The 22,002-nt window shown below is 38.0% G+C and overlaps 2 protein-coding genes across 3 annotated transcripts in view; one reads left to right on the top strand and one right to left on the bottom strand.

The window, feature by feature from the left end:
- LOC306998146 (dnaJ homolog subfamily B member 6-like) overlaps positions 1 to 7,502 on the top strand; it is a 69,275-nt gene extending 61,773 nt beyond the window's left edge. For both annotated transcript variants that reach the window (XM_079611979.1, XM_079611980.1), the window contains exons 7-13: positions 1,238 to 1,294; positions 1,430 to 1,549; positions 1,673 to 1,822; positions 4,285 to 4,477; positions 5,234 to 5,304; positions 6,932 to 7,069; positions 7,156 to 7,502. In XM_079611979.1, coding sequence (XP_079468105.1) covers positions 1,238 to 1,294; positions 1,430 to 1,549; positions 1,673 to 1,822; positions 4,285 to 4,477; positions 5,234 to 5,304; positions 6,932 to 7,069; positions 7,156 to 7,223 — 797 coding nt within the window. In that variant the 3' untranslated portion in view covers positions 7,224 to 7,502. The remainder of the gene's footprint in view (positions 1 to 1,237; positions 1,295 to 1,429; positions 1,550 to 1,672; positions 1,823 to 4,284; positions 4,478 to 5,233; positions 5,305 to 6,931; positions 7,070 to 7,155) is intronic.
- Positions 7,503 to 7,644: 142 nt separating this feature from the next.
- On the bottom strand, positions 7,645 to 21,053 carry trpa1a (transient receptor potential cation channel, subfamily A, member 1a). The gene is made up of 29 exons (XM_079611972.1): positions 20,996 to 21,053; positions 17,484 to 17,599; positions 16,334 to 16,484; positions 16,081 to 16,256; positions 15,852 to 15,959; positions 15,403 to 15,511; positions 15,173 to 15,318; positions 14,950 to 15,086; positions 14,819 to 14,867; positions 14,637 to 14,736; positions 13,557 to 13,657; positions 13,230 to 13,399; positions 12,982 to 13,057; positions 12,409 to 12,497; positions 12,159 to 12,273; positions 11,501 to 11,667; positions 11,332 to 11,422; positions 11,189 to 11,248; positions 11,021 to 11,119; positions 10,861 to 10,931; positions 10,630 to 10,783; positions 10,451 to 10,540; positions 9,185 to 9,354; positions 8,948 to 9,077; positions 8,670 to 8,852; positions 8,510 to 8,578; positions 8,329 to 8,433; positions 8,084 to 8,193; positions 7,645 to 7,991 (listed from the first exon to the last, which is right to left on the bottom strand). The coding sequence occupies exons 2-29, from the start codon at positions 17,574 to 17,576 to the stop codon at positions 7,775 to 7,777; spliced, it is 3,336 nt and encodes a 1,111-aa protein (XP_079468098.1). The 5' UTR covers positions 17,577 to 17,599; positions 20,996 to 21,053; the 3' UTR covers positions 7,645 to 7,774.
- Between the last annotated feature and the right edge of the window lie 949 nt (positions 21,054 to 22,002).

The raw sequence follows: 22,002 nt of genomic DNA on the forward strand, positions 1-22,002 counted from the left end.
TAATGATCTTACCAGTGCTCTCTCTCCTTTTGTGGTCTTTGATCTTGAAATTAGATGATAAAATGCCTCATATCTGTTGGTTCTGTTGAAGTTAACTAAATTTGCGTATAGCACGGGAATTCAAGATCGAATTTATATCCGTTTTGCGGAGACGCACTTATGTGGTCGAGTGTAAATGGAAAAATTTTTAAAGATCAAATAGCTATCCGATCACTAAAAACGCATGGTTACCAGGTGTAAACAGGCCCAAAAATAACACAGGAATGCATCCTGTGTGTACAACCCTGTATACTTTGCTGTTCTCGTGAAACTCAGCATCTTGTTTTCTGTATAAATGACATGTTTTTAAATTATCCTTTAGGGTGCCATGTTAAAACTGTATAATATAACACTCTTCAAATCCAGTGTCCAGCTGCGTTTAGCTCTAACCCTAACCAAACTCACCCGAACAAGCCAATTAAGGTGTTCAGCAAATTACAGACTGGTGGGTTAAATTGGGATTGGTACTAAAGTCTGCAGAAAACTGGTCCTGCAAGAGGTTGAAGAGCCCTGCTATAAATTGTAAAATATATATATATATATATATATATATATTACAAAAAGATATCTTAATTTAATATATATTTGAAACAAATTTGCAAAAGAGAATGTAATAAAATGAAAACTGTAATAACAATAAGTATGCTTTGGATATGGCATTTTATTTCAAATATTTAGCTTTAAAATAGCTGCATTTTTTTTCATTTTTCCTCACGTCCGGTATAAATTGATCACCCCTACTCTTTGTGCTAGCAGTGGTTTTCTGATGCCAAACATTGACAGCTGATTACACAAATAGTAGAAAATCGTATGCTAAACAAACATGTATAACATTCCCTGCGCAATTATGGACCTCCCAGCCTTATCAGCCTTGCACAGACTCTGCACTTTCGAGACACTCCTTCAGAAGGAGGGGTTGTGTTCAGAGGTTAGCGCTGCCACTCTTAATGGCAGATTTTCCTCAAATTCCAAAAAATGAGCGATGAGTCATGATATTGCACCCACTGTGAGGTGTGTCCCACTTTGTGTGCCTGGTGCTTTACAGGTGTGATTCAGGTCTGGTGCTTGAGTAATATAATTACTAGATTATGGACAACTGCTGTGCAATAAATCTGTTTGGTCTCTCACATTTTATGTTGGTATTATTTTGTTGGTGAATAAAACGTAGTTGCTTAACTCTTGCTTTACTCTCCTTCAGCAAACAAGAGGAACTTATACGATCGGTTTGGAAAAGAAGGCTTAACACCAGGTGGAGGTAATACTTTTCTATATTTTTTTAATATGTGGTTTGGTCAAATTCTTATTTTGGATTAAATAAATGTTTATAAATAATATGCCAATATGATGTCAGTGTACCATGTTTAAACATGTAACTTTATCATCTGGACAGGAGGAGGAGGAGGAGGAAGAGGGCACTATAATGGCGACCACTTTGGATTCACATTCCGCAATCCAGAGGATGTCTTCAGGGAATTCTTTGGTGGACAAGATCCATTTGCAGACTTCTTTGGTGAGTTTGTATTTACCTCGCTGTTTTTTGTGAGCATTCAATGGCAGTTTGAAGCAGTTTTTTTTAGGCAGTTCTTTAAATGTAATGCAAATCTGTTGTTGTTGTGTTTTTTTTATCTTTTAGGTGGAGATCCATTTGGCAATGACTTTTTTGGTGGTGGTCGGCGGCACCCCCACCAGCGGGGCATGAGCAGGAGCCGGACAGGAGGGTCCTTCTTTGGAGGCTTTGGAGGATTCCCACCTTTTGGGGCAGGGTTTTCATCTTTTGATGCAGGTCAGATGTTGCAAATGTGTCCACTTTTTCATTTCAAAATCTTTTCAATTGATGCAAAAGGGCAAACGTAAAACTGCTGAAAATGAAAGCCAAATCCTGTCTAAAAATCCGGAAACTTGTACTAAGTCAAACATCAGGGTTTATGATATCTTTCACAGGCTTCAAGACTAGTTGTTCAAGACAACTGTACAACAATTGAAACTGAAATTGTATTTTTGTGTTTTCTAGGGCTGCAACAACGAATCGATAAAATCGATAAAAATCGATTATTAAAATAGTTGGCAACGAATTTCATTATCGATTCGTTGTGTCGCGCGACACGGAGAAAAATAATTGTGCGTAGGCTATATTCTGTGCTATTGTTAAGCCCCACAAAAGGGACAAAATCATTATAAAGCACCATAAAGTTGTCCTGCACTATATTATAAGTGTTCGGAAGCCATTATATAGTATAATGTGAGATAGAAATTAATATTGAAGTCAAAATTCAAGATCACGTTCACTTTTCCCTCCGCTGCGGCAGTCAGTCATTCTCCATTCAGCATCAAACAGCGCGTCGCGTTCGGTTACGAGTCAACACGATGAAAAACTCTCTCCAAGATGATTCAATGTTACTATAATTATACTTGATCTGTAGATAAAGGTCTATGGTTTTGCATTAAACAACTTTATCTTGCTGGACTTTATTGCTGCATCGTGTTACTTTCTACCGTGTTTCTCTCAACACTGGAGTAGAGTCAGAGCACTAACTGTTCTTCACGCGCACAGTAACTGACATTTAAAACTGTTAAAAGAAAATGCTCAATAAACTATTGCATAAATAGATAGATACTGTATAATACACTACGCATCAATATGTCTTTCCTTTGTGATTTGAACTTTTCAATCCGGACTCGAAGCACCGCGCGCTGTGACTCGTGTTGCTTCAAGCGCATCATTCTGCGCTCGGGATGCGCATAAGCGCTGTGTGCCGCACACATACGACGAAAAGGGTACCCCTATAACGTCAATATGAGACGCAGACATAAGCGCACCAGCAGCGCCTCCTAGCGGTACCCTAACGCATACCTAAACCCAACCATACCCGAATCGTCACACATGGACGTTAAAGGGTACCCTTTTCGTCGTATGTTGCCGTATGGTCAAGACCCGTCAGTATGTGACGTTTTGGGGTGAGACTGTGTTAGCCGCACTGTACTGGGGCCTTTCATATCATAATACAGCGACGCAATGAACGATTATTAATAGCCTTTAGTTCTGTACTATCCATCATGTTGCTGCCTCATTAAACCGATGTGCTATACATTTAAAACATGTCTCAATTTTATAGTAGGCTATAAAATAATTAATCTTTTTGATTTTTGTTATCTTGTTTTTCATGAATGTATTTTGCAACAATACAAAGAGCAATGTGTAACGTTTTACCAAATTTAGTGTTACACTTATTCTAATATTTGTTCCTCACTAAATGTTTTTTCATGTTCAGATTTAATACAATTATTGTGCACTTGTGATTTTTCTAGACTAAATTGTATGCTTAATTATCCACTTTTCTAGTTTATAATAGCATTTATGGTCTTTTTTTTATTTTTATTTTTTATGAAGTTGTCTGTATTAAGTAGATTGTGTTTAACACACAAAATAGTGATTATCAGTTCAACACACATAGTTATAGAAATTCTACTTGATTTAAAAAAAAAAACTGCCCTGGTATCGGATTGGTATCGGTCGATACTCAGAATTTTTGGTATCGGATCGGATCGGTTCTGAAAAATGGTATCGGTGCATCCCTATCAAGGAGCGACCTGTTTGTGCACTTTCGGAATATTTTTTTGCACTGTGAATTTGCACTGTCAGTTCTGTTTTTGAATAAAGGGTTGGGAATGAATGCCTTTTTTATTATTATTTTATCCGATTAATTGAAAAAATAATCGACAGATTAATCGATTATTAAAATAATCGTTAGTTGCAGCCCTAGTGTTTTCCACGTCAGCGCTGTTTGATCCATTAATAAATGGAGAAATGTGAATGTTTCTCACTAGATCTCGCAGCGATGTTATTACTTCAGTGGCAAATTCAAATGCTTTCTTTACTGGATCTCGCTGTGTAGTAACAGTGCTGCTTGATCAAGATCGGCTCGCGCTGCATTGGTCCAAACTGATAAACGGTCTGTCAACCACACAATAACGAGTAGCTCAGTTTCGTTCCACTTACATTAGCCATTTGATGTTGTGCAATGTTGTAGTCGCGCCAGCGTCTCTTACATTATGAGGGCGCTTGCCATGCGCAACGCGCCTACATTTGAAATAACAAAATTTTGGTCAGCAGGAAAAATGGTCCAACAATGGTTCAGTTTGAAAATACGTACCGAAAACCGAAAGCCTCGTACTGAACGGTTCAATACGAATACGTGTATCGTTACACCCCTAATATATATATATATTATTTTATTTTAACTGTAGGTTTCACGCCTTTTGGGCATATGGGAGGAGGAGGAGGTGGCTTCTCTTCATTTTCTTCAACTTCATTTGGTGGAGGGGGAGGCGGAGGCGGAGGCGGAGGCGGAGGTGGAGGTGGAGGCGGAGGCATGGGCAGCTTCCGCTCTGTTTCAACCTCCACTAAATTCATCAATGGGAGGAAAATAACTACAAAAAGGTACACACCCAATTGTTTTTATACTTTTAAGATGTAAAAAAAAAAAACATTATACCAACGACACAGCCTGAAACTAGCCTACAACCCTATCTGGCAAAATACTGCTGCCATAGGTGTCATTAATGTTAAATCAAAGAAAAAGAGAAAAAATCACTCACTAATCTTGACTGAATGACTTTTGTCATTTTTATTTTTGTTATGATATAACTTTTTAATATACCGTAATACCGGTGTATGTCGCTTCTGTGGCGCGACACTATTTCAGAGGGTCTTTTTTCACTGCTGCAGGGCACAGCTGTATGTGTTACTAGTACGCCTGGTTTGTGGTTTTCATTGACATCGTTGAATAAACATGAGTACTGCAAGTTTCAAAGTCAAAACGTGTCGTGGGTGTTTTTATATGAATGTATCTTTGAAGGGAACTGACTGTCTTTAGAAAAGTTTCGAAGTTATTTTCATTTAATCTTTCCTGATAAAGCAGCATTTATGAGCGCAGCGCTGCTTTGTGTACAGCCATTACCGGGGAAACCGCTGTTTCTAACTCTCCTACAGCGCCTCCTGCTGGCACCTCTTTGTAAACACTTTGAAAATGTGGTTAACACCCAGTCATGCTTGAAAAAATTAAATCCCACCGTGAAACCGGTATAATTTTGGAAAATACCGTGATATGGATTTTTGTTCATACCGCCCAGCACTAGGATTAATCTAGTAAACTTTTTTGTTATTCATAGATGTGGTATTAATTTGTTTCTGTAGAATCGTCGAGAATGGACAGGAACGGGTAGAAGTGGAAGAAGATGGACAGTTAAAATCTCTAACCATAAATGGTAAGGAACAGCTCCTGCGATTGGAACACAAGTAAGATAATGGAGCCCTTTCAGCACAAACTTGAGCTCAAACAATGTTAGTACTGTCGTTCAGATGTCTGTACATTGCGTTTTCTTTTGGTTGTTGCTTGTTTGTTGTTTTCCCCCCTCTCCTTTTTTTTCATTTTTAGACTGTTGTTTCTGAACAGTTTTTTGGTTTATATATTTATAAATGAGGACTGTCAGTATTTTGCGCAGGATGCGTGTAATTTTACTTTTATTTGGGACCATAATGTGAGTTTTCTTTCCGCTAGCACTTTGTGTTGCTGTGTCCTCATGATTGCACATTGCCACATTTTGAATAGTGCTTTGGGCTAAAAGGAAAAGAGAATTGTGCTTTGTGCATGACTTTACCAACTGAGTGTGGATTTGGAGTGTGTAACTTGCTGTTCAAACCTTATGGCAACTTGTCTGATTCGTTTGTTTAACATTTGTAAATGCTGGTAGAGTGCTAGATCCATTGTACTGATATGCAATTTTTATTATTTTTAATTAATGAAAATGTTTTTTTTTCCCTCATTGTTTGCATGTAAGACAACAAATGTTGTTTATAGTTGTAATGTTATTACTAAATAACCTGATGAGAACCGGAGTTAATAATATAACTGATTTATGACTATTCAAGGAACTTTGTGTACTTTGTAAAATAATTTGAACCTAAATAAATGAGTTTCATCCTTTTTGGGGATGTGGCAGCTCTGCAGTCTATGTAGTTTTGCTTTAACTGAGAGTGATCTTTGATTTTCTTCCAAAACCAATCATTAAGGGAGTGTGTTGCAGCTTGTTTGCTTAAACTAACACTCTTTATAACACAATATGATTCGATTCTTCTGCGTTGTCTGGAGTTTAGAGTGAGTGATATTGTTATGAGACTTAAATTTATGATCATTAATACTTCAAGCAGATCATAATCGATCAAGTATATTCCAACAAGAAACAATGCGGACAGGGGGCAATTTATCTTCCTTAAATAGTAACTTTCTTAAGCCATTAACAAATATCAAGTGATGGTACAGAGTTACGTAATGTACATTCCGAAATCAACTTTCTAACTATTTGAATGTACATTAATACACTGTGCTATAATGCAACACTCTTAATATTATTAATCAAAGAAATTAAAAGTGATCAGTAGAAGTGTAATTTCTTAGTGTTGTAAAGAGTGTATAGATAACTTTTATTAAATAATGATTATAATTTTGATAATGTCTCAAACTATTTAGTCAAATTAGGGATTATTATCAGTTAAAGTTGTCTTGAATTCTCGATTACGTGGAACAACAGTTCTTAGCCGTTTATACTGCCTTTCATCGATGCCGTTCGCCTGCCAAATGAAGCTGGCTGCAGTGCTACCAGAATGCATGGCTAACAAAACTAACAAGTTTTGTGATTTTGTTTTATGCTCTCTAAATGCATCTCTACCTCTGGATGTCAGAGGTATAGTATGCATAGTGCAGAATTAATATCACCGTCAAAACAGTTTGGGGGAAACTGACTGGTAATAGATAGTGTAATAGGTTAAATTAAAGGCAGATATTATTACACTTATTTAATTAGTTTCTAAACTAAACCGCACCCCTCTCTCTAGGAAGAGCCCAGGAGATGGGCATGCTGGAGGGTCACAGACAGAGGAAGGAGCTCCCTGACTCCTCTTCCTCCTCCTCCTCCTCACACTCTGCAAGGCAGTCAGCTCAGAGAGAGGAGCAAAATAAAACTGCAGGCAAAGGTCAGAAGCCCATTTCATATATCGTGTCAGATTCCTGGAGCTCAAGCATGATGCTTGTGATACTTAAAAGTTCTGTATCCCAACAGAGCAAACTGGAGTCAAGAGGAAGAGAATGACGGTGAAGGGAGAGACCAAAAAGGCCAAAGAGTCCTAAATTTGTTGCTGCATCTCCTGAACTCGTAGTACTGATAGTCTGACATACTGTAGCTGTGGATATTCTGTGTTGAGGTCGGAAAAACACTCTAGCGTTTTCTTGTTTGTTTTTTTATTTGTTGTTTTTTGGATGCAAAGTTACAATTTATAATTTTGTTTTTTTAAATTTCATTTCTGCCGCTATTAATCAATAAGTATTACAAACAGTTAATGATCACTGCTCTGAAGAACTGTGACTGATACCCAAATAAAAAAAAAGGATGAATAGTTTTAATGAAAATCTGTGCAAGCGAGCATTTCTTATTCGCATGATTCACACAATTTATTAATGAATGAACAACCAGTTTACATTGCTTTTCCAGTAACAAAACCAGTTTTACCTTTGGTTGAATTAATAGTAATAATAACCCAATGTAGACACAATAAATGCTAAATGCTTGGTATTTGGTTTTAGCCTTGATTGTTGTACACACGTTAGGTCATACTGAGAAATTAGCCATGTCATCACAGTTTATGAGTAAATACAACAATTCCGTTGAAACGATGTTGTGTTCATGACGTTTTTATGAAACTGCAGACTCCCTTCTTTCTGGCGGTCACTGCCCTGAGCAACGGACCCCATTTGCTCTTGCTGAGGAGTTTCTCTTTCAGCTCCTGAAAGACCGGGGGTCCGTCGTGTTCGTCGGCCTCTGAGCTGATCTCCATCTTCTGCACTATGAGCTTTAGCAGGTTGTGTTGCTTTTCCATGGTCTCTGATATCTCCTTCAGCCTGAGAAATTGCACAGCACATGGTCTGACATGAAGGGCTATTGGGTTTAATTTAGGACTTGAATTGAATGACTTGGTTCAGATTGGTGTTACCTATATTTCTGTTTGGTTAGCTCCCGTTCCAGTGGAGATAACTGGTGGCTGGTAGGACTGAGACGGGTCCTGGACTTCCTCACCTCGTTCCCACTGAAAAACCATCTTTTCTGTGCACAGGCACATTAAATCAGCTTTAATAGCTGGTGGAAATCGCATTCACCAAGGTGAACTTACTGCACAATTATCAGTTGGATTGCCTTTTGAAACATCAACATATTCTTATCATTATCGTGTTGTCAGACCTTTCCTCTGAAGGATCCATTTGGGAATTCTCTGATGGAGACCTGGTCCACCCGCTTCATAAACCAATAGGGAAGCCTCTCCTCCAGATTAGTGTGAAGATCAATCTGTGGAGTAGATTGACAGTAAACCATTGTTTTTAAGGAGAAATGACACAATATTAGAGAGTTTGAGTGGAATCACCTGCATTGCAATCCTCTTCAAACATGCGTTTGTCTGAACCTCTGCTATGTCACCAACAGCCAAACCAATCTAAACTCAAAATACACGAGTTTGACTGTTAAAAGACACACTGGACTGTTGTTTTATATTCAATTCAGACAGTGTTTTCTTTTGGACTTACCAGAAGGTTCATGAGAAGAATAGGCACGAGTAACACAAACCAAATAAAGATGGCCAATGTCAAGTTTGGGAAAGGAAGGTCTCCTTGCAGGTAGGGTTTCAGGAAATTGTCCTGGTAGTTGATTTCTCCAACCATCATGACAAAGGTCTGCAGCAGTGACAGGAACACCCTTCCAAAATGTTGCTGTAAAGTAAATTCACATTTTAAATTGGGGTTTAAAGCATTAAAGCTAATCGTTTTTACGTTTAACGATGATTTATGAAAACTCATATGCTCACCTGTTCGATCATCAAGGCATAGAAGGACAAAGCAAATCCCAATATCAAGTAGAAGAACAACAATATAATGCTCAGCAGTGTCCGTGAGATCTCCCGAAACATGACCACATATATACCAATCCGTTCAAACCTACAGCCATGAGAGAATACAGATGGTAAGTCCTTACAAATGTTATGCAATGCTTCTGTTACATAATTCTGTTCTGTGGGTGTATTAACTGTCATCTAGTCCAATACCGCTGGAGATAGAGGAGGAGATTTATCCAGGAGGCCAGAGCTGCCAGTGCTCCTGCCTGCCAGTGCCAGGAACTCTTCGCGTTCATCAGCAACGGCACCACGAACACCAGAGCACAGATCGCAGCGGACCAGTCCATGTAGTTTGACGGATCTCGCAAATAATTCAACCGCTTCCAAAAACAAGCCATGGTCAAAATGATTGCGCATACTTGAACTTTCAGGATGCAAATGTTTTCAAACTGATCAAATGGAGAGATTTAAGTTGTCAGAGGAGTCTAGGGAAGATGAGCCGCCTCACAGTGGTATATGATATTTTTGTTTTATTTATTTTTAACGATGTAGTCGAGTCCTGCTTCTTATTACACAAAAAAAGAAGTGTACGTTTTTTTTCAAGATTTAAGCATTTCAATTAATATTTGGTATAAGTCTTAAACTTAAATTCAAACATTATTATTTTTATTTTTTTTATAAATACAAATCACAAACTTAAAGGTCCATTCCCTTGTTCCATTACCATTTACACAAAATGTTTTAAGCTCTTCTTCTTCTTTACTCTTTATTTAAAAAATGTAATCCTTACAATTTATTCATATATTCAATTTGATGGAATTTTGAAATGTAAATCTTGAATTAAGGATTACATCTTTTTTTTGAGTGTAACTAAGCCACTGACCAATTAGAATTAATATTCAAATGATGCAGTATCATAATGCTTCTGTCCAAAATAGGGGCGGAAAGGGAGCTAAATGAAATGTTCCTCTTTTCGCATAATATAACCAAACATTCTTGAACCATTCAAGCATATCCGCTTTAAGTATCACTTTATTGCGACAGCAGGTGAAAAGAAACTTTCACATCTTGCCAAAAAAATAAAATGACATGTTAAAGTTGAGTAAACACATGACTAAACTTGAGAGCTATATATTAATTTACCATAATGATAAGGAGGATGGAGTTCTTCTAATCTACACAACAATGGTGAGTAAATGTTAGATGGAATAGAGCTCTCCACTCATATCATGTTTAAATGCGTATTAATGCCAAGTGTCTGTATACAGTATATGAGGCTGTAACACGTTATTAATTATCAAGATCACCTGTGCACAGGATAATAATTATCATAAATAGCTATACATAAATCAAGTTGGTTGCAAGCATTTATTGGTTTGATCAGTATTTATATGAGCCTCTCTGACTGATTCCCTCACAGGCTTTTTTTGTGTCAAAATTGTAAGACTGACAATAGTGAGTGCAGCGTATACAAACCTGTTGAAAAATTTGCAGGATCTCTTTCCCAACGGCATACATGTTCATAACAAGAACCAAGAGCATGCATGTTGTTATTATATAGGTTTGCTGTGTAAATTAAAGAGAATTTGCATCAGTTTGTATGTATACGGTGTCACAACGTCTTTTTTTCATGAATTTCCTTAGTACTATTGTACCTTGTACATGGAAGTGCAGACCATGTTGACTGATGTGACATTTCTTGCCATGACCAAGGTGGGCTTCAGGTTCACAATGAGATAAGTTAAAGGAAACACCCCCAGCGCATAGACGGTCATATTGAGCAGATGTGCTTTGACCCCATAGGCATTCCTGTAGAAAAATAGGTTCCAAAAACTCAGGATGTTGAGACATCATCAAAAATGGCAAACACAATGGCAAATACTCACCATTTCATCTCCAAATATTTCTTGCAGACTGGATGGGTCAGCAAGCTGACATGATTAAATTTCACCATAGCCTGTAGGGGAGACTTTATCTCAACATGCCCATTCACAATGAAATTATATACAGTATATATTATTATTATTATAGCCTACATATACCTACATTTAATGCACTAAGAGGTTTGTAGGTGGTGTCTTTTTTCATGCCTGCTTTTTTAAGATTCTGCAGTGGATGTTGAAGCCACCGGAAGTTGTACTCAATCTGGTGAACGTACAAGGTGTTAGTTGAAGAGGCTGTTACTTTAAACATTCAATACGAAAGGAAACTTACATAGTAATTGGAGCTGTTCACATCTTCATCTGATTCCTTTATGCAAGTGTCTAGAAGATGCTGGGGAAATTGCATTGCTTTTGCTGGTTAGAGTGTTAAACCTTCAATTTAAGGGCCGGGCATAAGCAACAGTTAAAACTCACTTTAAAAGACTCCGGAAGAAACTCAATCATGTCCATGACAATGCAGCGTTTTGCTGAGTTTGGTTTGTATGTCGTCATCGCCTCTTCACATCTGTATTCATCAAAGATAAGATGAATGAAGAAACTGGAAAATACATTTTTAACATTTTTACAAATAATGGCTACTGACCTGTCACTCTCAATCACAGTGTTAGTGAGCTCCTTCCTGCCATTTTGTACAGCCTCGTGCAAGAAAGAGGCATCATTCTTATTGAGGACGATCTTGGCCCCTCTGTATAACAGAAGTCGCACTGCTGCCACATGACCTGCTCTAGCAGCCAGATGCAGTGCTGTGTTCTATAAGAGACAGTATTCAGAGCAACATCATCAGTAACACGCTCAATGCAAGTGTTCCCAAAATAATCATGTTTAGGGTCCGTAAGTTCAAAATGTTTTTGAAGTCACTTTTGCTCCCCATTGTGAAAAAAAAAAAAAAAAATCAGAAAAACAGTAGGCCTAATATTGTGAAATATTATTACAATTTAAAATAAGTTTTATATTTTAAAATGTAATTTATTCCTGTGATGACCAAGCTGAATTTTCAACATTTTTACTTTAGTCTTCAGTGTCACATGGTACTACAATATTCTGAAATTCATTTTAAAAAAGTTTTATTCATCCTCATTCACTGCTACTAAAAAAAAAAAAAAAAAAAAAATCAAGAAAAATATTCAATTCGATTTTAAAAATGCTAAATTAAAGCTGGTCTCAGACGTTTGGACCCCAATGTAAATCAGTAGCTATGACCAAGTTGTGTCATAAGTGTTTTAGCAAATTAGACAGACTACTCCTTCTCCATCGGTTTTGTTTAGAAGTTTGATGTTAGACGTCAGCAAAGTGTCCATGGTCTGTGTGTATCCTTCAGATGCAGCATGATGCAGGCATGACCATCCTCTATAGTCACTAAACAAAAATATATTTAAAAAATAAAAAGATTTTAGGAGTTTTACGTTGCTCATTGGGATCATGTTTAAACTGTGTAAAGCAGTGTTGTTTCTTTTACTCCTGACAAAAAGTGAATTGTACAAGCACTCGTACCTGTGAAACAGCGCCCCCTTGCGTAGGAGAAGCTCAACTACTTTAACGTGACCTTCACGCGACGCCAGATGCAAAGGGGTCAGTCCTTTCTCATCCCCAGTGTTGCCAGACGTACGATAATTATCGTATTTGTACGATAATTTTGACCTCTGTACGATGTACGATCAATAATGAAAAAAATCCCATAATGTACGATAATTTCAGAATTGCCCGCAAATTAGTTAAAAAATCTCCCGGAATCTAGATCGAGCAAGCAAGAGCGCGCATGTGTAGCGCGTGCACAGCAGAGAAAGGGTGCGAGAGACCTTGCGTGTGTGTGCTAGTGTCATATACTGTCTATGGCTAGTGTGCGTGTGTGCCTCACGAAGCGCATGTAAGGACCTATTTTTTTTTTTTACAGTCTATGGTAAGGACCCAACCAAGCAAATTATTCAGCAACACCCCCCCCCCCCCCCCCCCCCCAGAAATGGAGAATTCTGCGCATGTTTTCATCATGTACGATCATTTTCTTCCAAATACGATAATTTTGAGCTTCTGGTACGATACTTGGATATTTCCAATCTGGCAACACTGCTCATCCCCCTCATTCAGCAGTCTGGTGTCTGTCACCATCTCCAGAATCCTGTGGCATGTGTTGATCCTCCCAAATCTCAACAGACACAGAAAATGATGCTCATAACTACAGGTAGGCTATTAGCTAGGCCTACTGTCTGTAGCTGTCTATATAACTGTAGCTTTCCATAAATTTCCGGGCAAATACAAATGCTCTTTACTGTTTTCTTATTGCCATTTCTGAATCTTCACAATGACAACAGACTTACTCGGCCGCAAAATGAAGTGCAGATTTCTTCTGTTTGCACTTTTGGTCCAGCGAGACCTCTAATCCCAGCATGTTCTTCACAGACTCTGGTATTCCCAGTCTACAGGCGTAATGGAGAGGAGTACAGCCCTCAATATCCTCATCATTGAGGAGCTCTCTCACACTCTTGTGCTGTGGATAAACCAAAAGAGCCTCACGGTGAACTTCGCACAGTATTCTACATGACACTAACAGTAGAGGGCAGCAGTGACTTTTCCTTTGGGATCCCTGTGGGAATGAGAACTACGTGAAAGATGGGCACAGTCTCTTAAAGCCCTGTACGTTTTACCTGCAGTACCTCTGTTGGCAGGTTTTTCAGACCCCTGGGCTGCAGGATGGCCAGATGCAGGAAGTTGCATCCAGATGTGTCTTTTTTCTTCAGATCAGCTCCTATAAACCAAACAGATTTATCAGCTTGTAAGTGTTATTCTTATTTAGATTATTATAATAAATAATATTGTAAGACAGTGGTTCTAAACCAGAAGCCGGGTCCCATAGGGGATCTCAGCAAACATCCAATGGTGCCTAAAATTAAAAAAAATTTTTTTTACAATGTTTTAAAATAAGACAAAACAAGCTTTTAAAATAAGCTGAAACAAATGTAAATAAATAAAAAGAGCAGGGCCTTAAAATTTATTTTTTTCCTACATGGAGTCAAAAAGGGAAAGGTGAGAACCACTGTTATGAGATAAGAAATAATACAAATAATAACTTTTTAGGGCTGGGTTAAAAAAAGACAGATTTCTACATTTTAATCAATTCTCATTTTTATGAACCGATATCGAATCTTAAATCCCAAGAATCGATATTTTATTCTATGCTGTTTTCAGATGATGAATGAACAAAACTTTGTAGCACGCCTCCCTTCTGCTTTGTTACTTTTGTTAATACTGTTTGGCGCTCTTTAATGTTGAGTGACAGATCGCTGTTGCCTCAAGCGGCACCTGAACTGATCATCTCTTCCGCTTTACTACAAGTTACAGCACAAAATAAACATCAGAAGGAATGTATTTTTACTTAACCTGTTCTTAACGTATGTATGATAAATCTGTAATATTTTTATGACAGCCCCCAGTTAAATGTTTATATTACAAAAAACAAGTAGAAACGCAATTATGTCATTAAAAAGTTCTTACTGTTACATTGTTATTATACAAATGTCCTTATGTGTCATTTAAATGCCTATAATAACCTTTCACATTATAATGTACCAACTGGGGTTCCTGTGGAGTTTACAGCATTAGTTGAGGGATATTTTCTCCCTGAGAAATTTAATTGAATTGTGAAACGTGTGTCAATACCCAGCCATTATTATTATTATTATTATTAAAATAAATGATAATAATAATAATTTATTAAGGTTACCTACCATGGGAGAGGAGTAGACTAACAGTTTTCCATGCTCCACAACTTGTTGCCAGAAGGAGTGGAGAATGGCCTTTGCAGTCGACAAAGTCAATGTCAGCACCCTGGAACAATAATGTCCGGGTTTACAGAAACTGTCAGTTTATCAAATATAGTTTATTCATTCAACAACTGCACTTGCCATACCTGTGATATAAGGTACTCAGAGAGTTCAAAGTGATCAAAAATCGCTGCTCTGCCAATGGAAAATAAATATGTTAGTTATGTTATTTTGTTTAGCCTTGTTTAGTCTTGTTTAGTGTGTAAAGCTGAAGTACTTATGTAGAGGTGTCTGGTTGGCCCCATCAGTGATGTTGATAAGGTCACACACTTTATGGTAAGACGAGAGCATGACTTTAACAACCTCAATGGCACCTTGACTACATGCAAAGTGGAGAGCAGTGGATTTATCACACTGTAAAGAGAAAAGTATTACAAATGAAAATAGAATAGAATTGATTCTTTCTTGGTATTCATTCTCATGACAAGATCCTCTTTTACCTGCTGCTGATCAATTTTTGCTCCATATGCAATGCAGAGTTTAATGATGTCCAGATTCCCTCCACGCACGGCCAGGTGGAGAGGACTGCTGCAAGATTTATCCACATAGTTTATATGACTGTCAATGGACAGACCAACTTCTTCTCCTGTGAAAAATGAGGAATACAAGACACTGGATTTTAAGGTACTATGTAATATAATGTTTCAGGTTCAGTGATACAACATCTCACCTTTCAGAAGAATGACCTCCATGGATTTCTTAGCTCCAGAAAAAGCAGCAGCATGAATTGGAAAATGTCCAAGTTTGTTCTGACGACAGAACTTTGCACCATGTTTGTACTGGAGGAGAGAGGTTACAATGATATTGTGTGCGTGCGTTTGTGTGTGTGTGTGTGTGTGTGTGTGTGTGTGTGTGTGTGTGTGTGTGTGTGTGTGTGTGTGTGTGTGTGTGCGTGCGTGCGTGCGTGCGTGCGTGCGTGTGTGCGTGGTACAATAAGATTATATGATTATTTATATTATTATTAAATTAAATTTAAAACAATGGTGGGTGAACATGGATTGGATGCATGCAAGATGTATACATACTTGAATATAATGAATGTTTCTATTCAACTATTCAATTCAATTAATAGAACTTAAACATTCACCCACCACTGATTTAAAATCAAAATCAACTTACCAATATAACCAGAGCCTCATGGTTATCCAAAGAAGCAGCTAAAATGACAGGGGTGTTTCCCATGTCCCCTTCCAGGTTCACATCAGTTTGTTTATGTGAGACAAGTTGCTAAGTAAACCCAAAAGAATAATCATGTTAGCTACATGAATATGAAATAGCTAGAGTATGTTTCTTCCAATGAAACACATGAGCTTTAGTGTTTGAAGAGCTTATGAGCAGAACGACCCACCTCTACCACCAGATTTTTGCCCAGGCTGACAGCCGTATGTAGCGGAGACTGCTGGCTGTTATTTAGGATGTTAGGATCTGCTCCCAGAGTCAGCAGCACAGAGCAGACCCCTGGCTGGTCCTTCTGCACGGCCCAGTGAAGAGGTGTGTTCCCCTCCTCATCCCTGGCATTGAGCTCTGCAGTGTCAACAATGACTTATTGTTTTAGTTTATTTACAGCAACAGATATTTTGTCATGAATTCAAGTCTATTACCTTGTTGTCCAATGACCTGCACAATAAGTCTGATGATGCGAAAGTGTCCCTTGGATGAGGCGTAGTGCAGTGGGCTGGCACCGATGTGGTCGCGTATGTCCAAGTACTTGGGGTGCTTCTCCAGAGCCACTGCGTTTCCTTGCTTTGCCCACTGAAACCAACCGAGTTTAAAATTCAGTCATGAGGAACATTAGACCACCTGCACAAGCTGTCCTCACAATACTATCAGACAGGGGAAGCTAAACACACCTCAAATGAATGGCACAGAATCTTTGGGATGTGCGGAAGTAGACTTGCTGAAGATCTCGACCAAATACTTATGTGCCTCATGATAGAAATTACATCACAACTTTTATTTTCATCAAGAGGTGCATACATGTTTGGTCAAGATCTTGTATTGACAATGAAAGATTCAAGCACTCTGTAAAGTCTACTTCAGCACATCCCCATATAAATTTAAGGTCTCGGCTCAGAAGTGCCAATTCATGTGTGAAACATGAATTGCAACTCCATCCCAACCCTTCTTTCACAATTTGAGCCTGATGAACCCCAAAACGTCATATACTGACGGGTCTTGACCATACGTCAACATACGACGAAAAGGGTACCCCTATAACGTCAATATGAGACGCAGACATAAGCGCACCAGCAGCGCTTCCTAGCGGTACCCTAACGCATACCTAAACCCAACTATACCCGAATCGTCACACATGGACGTTAAAGGGTACCCTTTTCGTTGTATGTTGCCGTATGGTCAAGACCCGTCAGTATGTGACGTTTTGGGGTGAGACTGTGTTAGACATTGTCATCCTGGAATGTGGCCATGATGTGTCTTCCTACATGGTGGTTTAAGAAATGAAAAGCTACACACTCCAGGGTTAGGGTTAGAAGAACTGTTGCCAAACAAATAGAAATAATCACTGCAATTATTATCCAATCATAGACTCTTAAGCATTTGCCTATTTAAATCCAAACAGCGACTTTTTTTGTGGCCGGTCAGTGTATTTTAAAATAGAAGACTATATAGCCTAGATAGTATCAAATAATTTCAGCCATGTTGAGCAAAATTAGACTTCATTTATATACTTTGCAAAATCTTGCTGACTCCAAACTTTCTGAATAAATGAGTGAATTTAGATAAGCAGAGTACCTCAAAAACATTTGAAGATATCTGGTTGCTCTCGTCCCCATCCATGACACTGTCAAATGACTGCTGTCTAGATGTTTTGGAGATGTATGTCATTTCTGCCCCTTTTTGTAGTCATCCTGTAAGTGGACCATGAAAAACAAGAGAAAGTTTGCCCTTTATTATTATTATTTCTTATGATTTTTGCCTTTCTAAGAAGAAAACAAAACATTGCCTGGTTTCCTTTCAAACACAAACAAAAGAGTAATTACATGAAACAGATCATAACATCAGACATAAACAACACGAGATGAAAAAGAGGCTTTTGATGAGGCCCATTCTTACCCATTTGGATTCTCCTCTATATTGGCTTGTATGTGGCTTCTTTGCTATTAGCGAGAGGGTTTTTATAGTGTGGTTAGATGTGTCCTGGTTATCAGATTACACCGTTTCACTGAGCGAGAGAGAGGGATAGAGCCTTTACTATTTTTCTGATGCAACCAGCCGGCTCCTAATGAGACTTGCGGGCACTTAGAAAAGAGCAAAAATGTACGCTCGTGGAGGCTGAGAATCAAGTTCCACTAGATACATTAAATTATGAAGGTTTATGTATGAGATGATATAATTGTGATTCTGTATAATACATGTTATAATTATATTTTATTTACATCAACCTTCTTTTTTTCACCTAATTCAATAACTGAAGCATTACTTGTGAGATTTGTAAATATCAATCAAGGATTTCGGAGTTAAAGGGTTACATATTAGCATCAGAGTGGTCTAAGATCATTTCCTGTGGACTGCAGAGGCATAAACCCCCTGATTGTGTTCATGGGCCATTATTGCTCATGACCTCATCAAAAGCATCATTTGTGAGCAGTAAAACTAAAGCATCTCCAGCTATACACTATTGTAGTGTCTCTGTCTCCATATAAAATATGACAAAATCTTGTTTTCATCATTTCAAACATTTCATTTCGAGCAGAACTAACAAATGAATTGAGTAATAGTAAATAGTAACATGTAGATGTTTGCTTTAACAGAGACATAAAATGTTTTTGAATTTTAAAACCAATATTGGAGGTTTCTAATATCTATAATGATTTGAATACATTTTAAACATAATAAACATTGCATATTTACTTAAGAAACAGTTTTGGATTGCAGAATTTCCTAATCATGATTGCACAATAGTCCAGTTCTTTTACTATAGCTACTCAAGGTTTAAAATTATTGTAAAACTTTTCAATAGCTATAACTTGAGAATTGGCAGTTTTATGATTGAATCTTATCTTTATTACACATTTGCAGATGTGTGATAAGAAATGGAATAGACTTGTTTTGATCTACTGATCTAAAGGTAAAATACCTGTGATCCATAAAAACTAAAAAGAATAAAACAGACATTTGTCTATTATCATCACACTTAGGACAAGCAATAGGATTCTGAACTTCATCATATTGTTTATCACATTTACCTATTCATTGTCTGAAAAATATCGTGAACTATGCTTTTGATTCACAGCCATTCAATTTCCTTCAAAAATATATTCAGTTGACAAGAATGAAAGGCATATTTGTTATATTTAAGCATCCTGATTGAAACAGAGAACACATGGCCCACAGGTCCAAGGGACTAACTCAAATCTAAGGGAGATTTTCAGAATAATTTAGGAAGCGCCATCGGAAGACAAACCTCTCATTGGGATATACCATTGCCAGATACTGTAGCTGGTATGGCTGACTTTGGGAAATTGGTTTAAAATAGCAGGACCGATGGAAAGCACAGAGGCTCTAATCATAGCAGGACAAGAACGAGCACTCAGCCCTAAATCAATAGGGCCGGTCCTCTTGAGACAATCCAGCACCTAATAGCAGGATGCATCATGCAGACAGGAACAGCGTGCGCTTCTGGCACACCAGGACTTTACATGCAAGCATCAGAAGTCCCAAGTCATAACCTGAAGCTAATACCCTGACATAATCATTTATAACGTATTATTCATATTTAAATGTATTTATATACTTTGTAGTTATTTATTTATATTTACATCATGTGTTTCATGCCATCTCATATTGCTTGTGTGTGTGTGTGTGTGTGTGTGTGTGTGTGTGTGTGTGTGTGTGTGTGTGTGTGTGTGTGTGTGTGTGTGTGTGTGTGTGTGTGTGTGTGTGTGTGTGTGTGTGTGTGTGTGTGTGTGTGTGTGTGTGTAAATAACATATGGGAAATGAAACTAGACAGATGACTATGTTAGAACCTCATGATTAACAATTAAGTAATCATTAAAACAATGTTTGCTTTACCTAATAACAAAAGGGTTTGCATATGAAGAGCCAATCAAACTCATGTAATTTTGCCATACCTCCTTATTCTATAAAACTGTTGTGTTTTTCGGTGGGATTCTCAATGGAATTTGTCTGAGATCCTCTGAGAACTGCTCGGAAAGATCTCCCGGCCGTGATTAAAGCATTTGGAGGACATTTGCTGAGGTCCGTCTTATTACTGCGCAGCAGGCTAGTTTAGGGAAGCAAGTTATGGAATAAGTTAGAGTTAGGGAACTCAGCTGAAGTCGACTGTAGACTCGCTGGAGTATAGACTATATGTCGACGGAATATGTTAGGGGACGTCGATTGGAGACGGTTAGGTTTAGGGAAAATTCTACCACATGAGTTAAGCTACTCTCCATAATCTCTGCGTTGTGAGAGATTTGGGTGAACCTTTACCTCCTCAGTTGGTTCTATTTTTACAGGTACAATAGGTTTGTCTTTCTATTTTGTCAAAATCAACACCCAAGACATCGCGGTGTCCTTGCATCTTTTTTTATTCCATTGGTGCACCAGTGATGTATACAGTTTGAGAGTGGGAGTGACTGAGACCTCTCAGACCAGACAGACGGTGACCATCTGCCTCACGGTTGTGTTCCAATGGCATTAATGGCACAATGTAGAAAGCTTTAAACTCTTTCTCGTCTAGCTTGGTAGTTTGAGACACACACAAGAATGACCAATTTTTTTTTACAGGAAAAAATAAATAAAACAGATGGTCAACAATCTCATATCACTGTAAAAAGTGTTTTGTTAAATTTAACCATGAATTGTGACACACCCTAATGTGGGCCTACATATATTAGGCCTATAACAAAAATAAGAAACAAAACCATTTATCTAAAATATAATCACTCGGGGGCTGCTATAGAAATATTATATTGCTGTATTTCATTGTAAATTATAAGGTGTCATTTACAGTACTTTAAAGACATAATTTTAACAATAATTACAGTAAAAGTAGGCTAGCCTAATTCGAAATGTACATCATACGGTAATTCATTATTTTTTACTTCCAAAATCATGTACACTGCATTTTACAGTGTACATTTTACAATGTAGGTAGGCTACATCATACGGTAATTCATTATTTTTTACTTCCAAAAATCATGTTTATACTGCATTTTACAGTAAAATGACGATGTGAATGACGCGTTCGATGGGGCGTCTAACTAAATCTATGTGATGTCAGTTCATCCTTAATCACGCACCGGTCTCGCGCCGTTCTCTCACACGTCCCTTGACCGCGTCCTGCTCGCCAGTCGCCACTCACATTATTCTGTAAAATGTACAGATCTACAAGAAAGTTATTAACTTGAGAGAAACATTTCACACTTTGAATTATGTTATTTGACTCTCTGCTTCTCTCTGAGTATGACTTCTCAAAAGTGTGCACGTGACCTTCATTTAGCTGGGAGTGTTAATGCGTCTCTATTGCCCGCATATGGGTTGGTTAGGGTAGGTTTAGTAGTGTGGGGTGCGTTTGTATTATACGTTTGGGTAGAATTGTGGGGTGCGTGTGTATTACACGCAAAGAAGTGCGTATCAAATGCAAGCTAGTGTTTACGATAAACACACTGCGTGCTATAGAGACGCATTTACGCGAGAACAGGTTGGGTTTTATCCTCTGTATTTTTTATGAATTTGCATCTGAGCTGGTTCATGATCAGAAAGCACAATAAGGAGGGGTAGAAAGAGCCAGTTTCTCTGTTGACATGGATCCCAAAGGAACTATTGTCCCACTCAGTTAAAGTTGTCAAGAAGAATGCTGACAGGAAGTATTGAGTATATTGTAGTGGAGGGAGGGTGAAGGGGTGAGAGAGAGAGAGAGAGAGAGAGAGAGAGAGAGAGAGAGAGAGAGAGAGAGAGAGAGAGAGAGAGAGAGAGAGAGAGAGAGAGAGAGAGAGAGAGAGAGAGAGAGAGAGAGAGAGAGAGAGAGAGAGAGAAGGATCATATCTCCATCCAGTGGCCAATTGAAATACAGCACTTTGCCCCAATCTGTCTTATTACAACTAATGGCCATAATAGTATTGTGTTTAACCACTTAAAAAATATATATCGATCTATCTATCGATCTATCTATCTATCTGTCTATCTATCTATCTATCTATCTATCTATCTATCTATCTATCTATCTATCTATCTATCTATCTATCTATCTATCTATCTATCTATCTATCTATCTATCTATCTATCTATCTATCTATCTATCTATCTA

The sequence above is a fragment of the Phoxinus phoxinus genome (genome assembly GCF_949152265.1).
Source record: "Phoxinus phoxinus genome assembly, chromosome: 5".
Taxonomy (NCBI): Eukaryota; Metazoa; Chordata; class Actinopteri; order Cypriniformes; family Leuciscidae; genus Phoxinus; species Phoxinus phoxinus.

Bases quoted from the DNA above. Each gene is read 5' to 3' on its own strand.
- trpa1a (XM_079611972.1), bottom strand. From the start codon at position 17,576: ATGACATACATCTCCAAAACATCTAGACAGCAGTCATTTGACAGTGTC. The intron at 15,319-15,402 runs GTGAGATGTTGT...CATTTTTCACAG, and splicing joins GGAGGTCATTCTTCTGAAAG to GAGAAGAAGTTGGTCTGTCC. The intron at 10,932-11,020 runs GTAGGTATATGT...TCTCCCCTACAG, and splicing joins AACCTCTTAGTGCATTAAAT to GCTATGGTGAAATTTAATCA.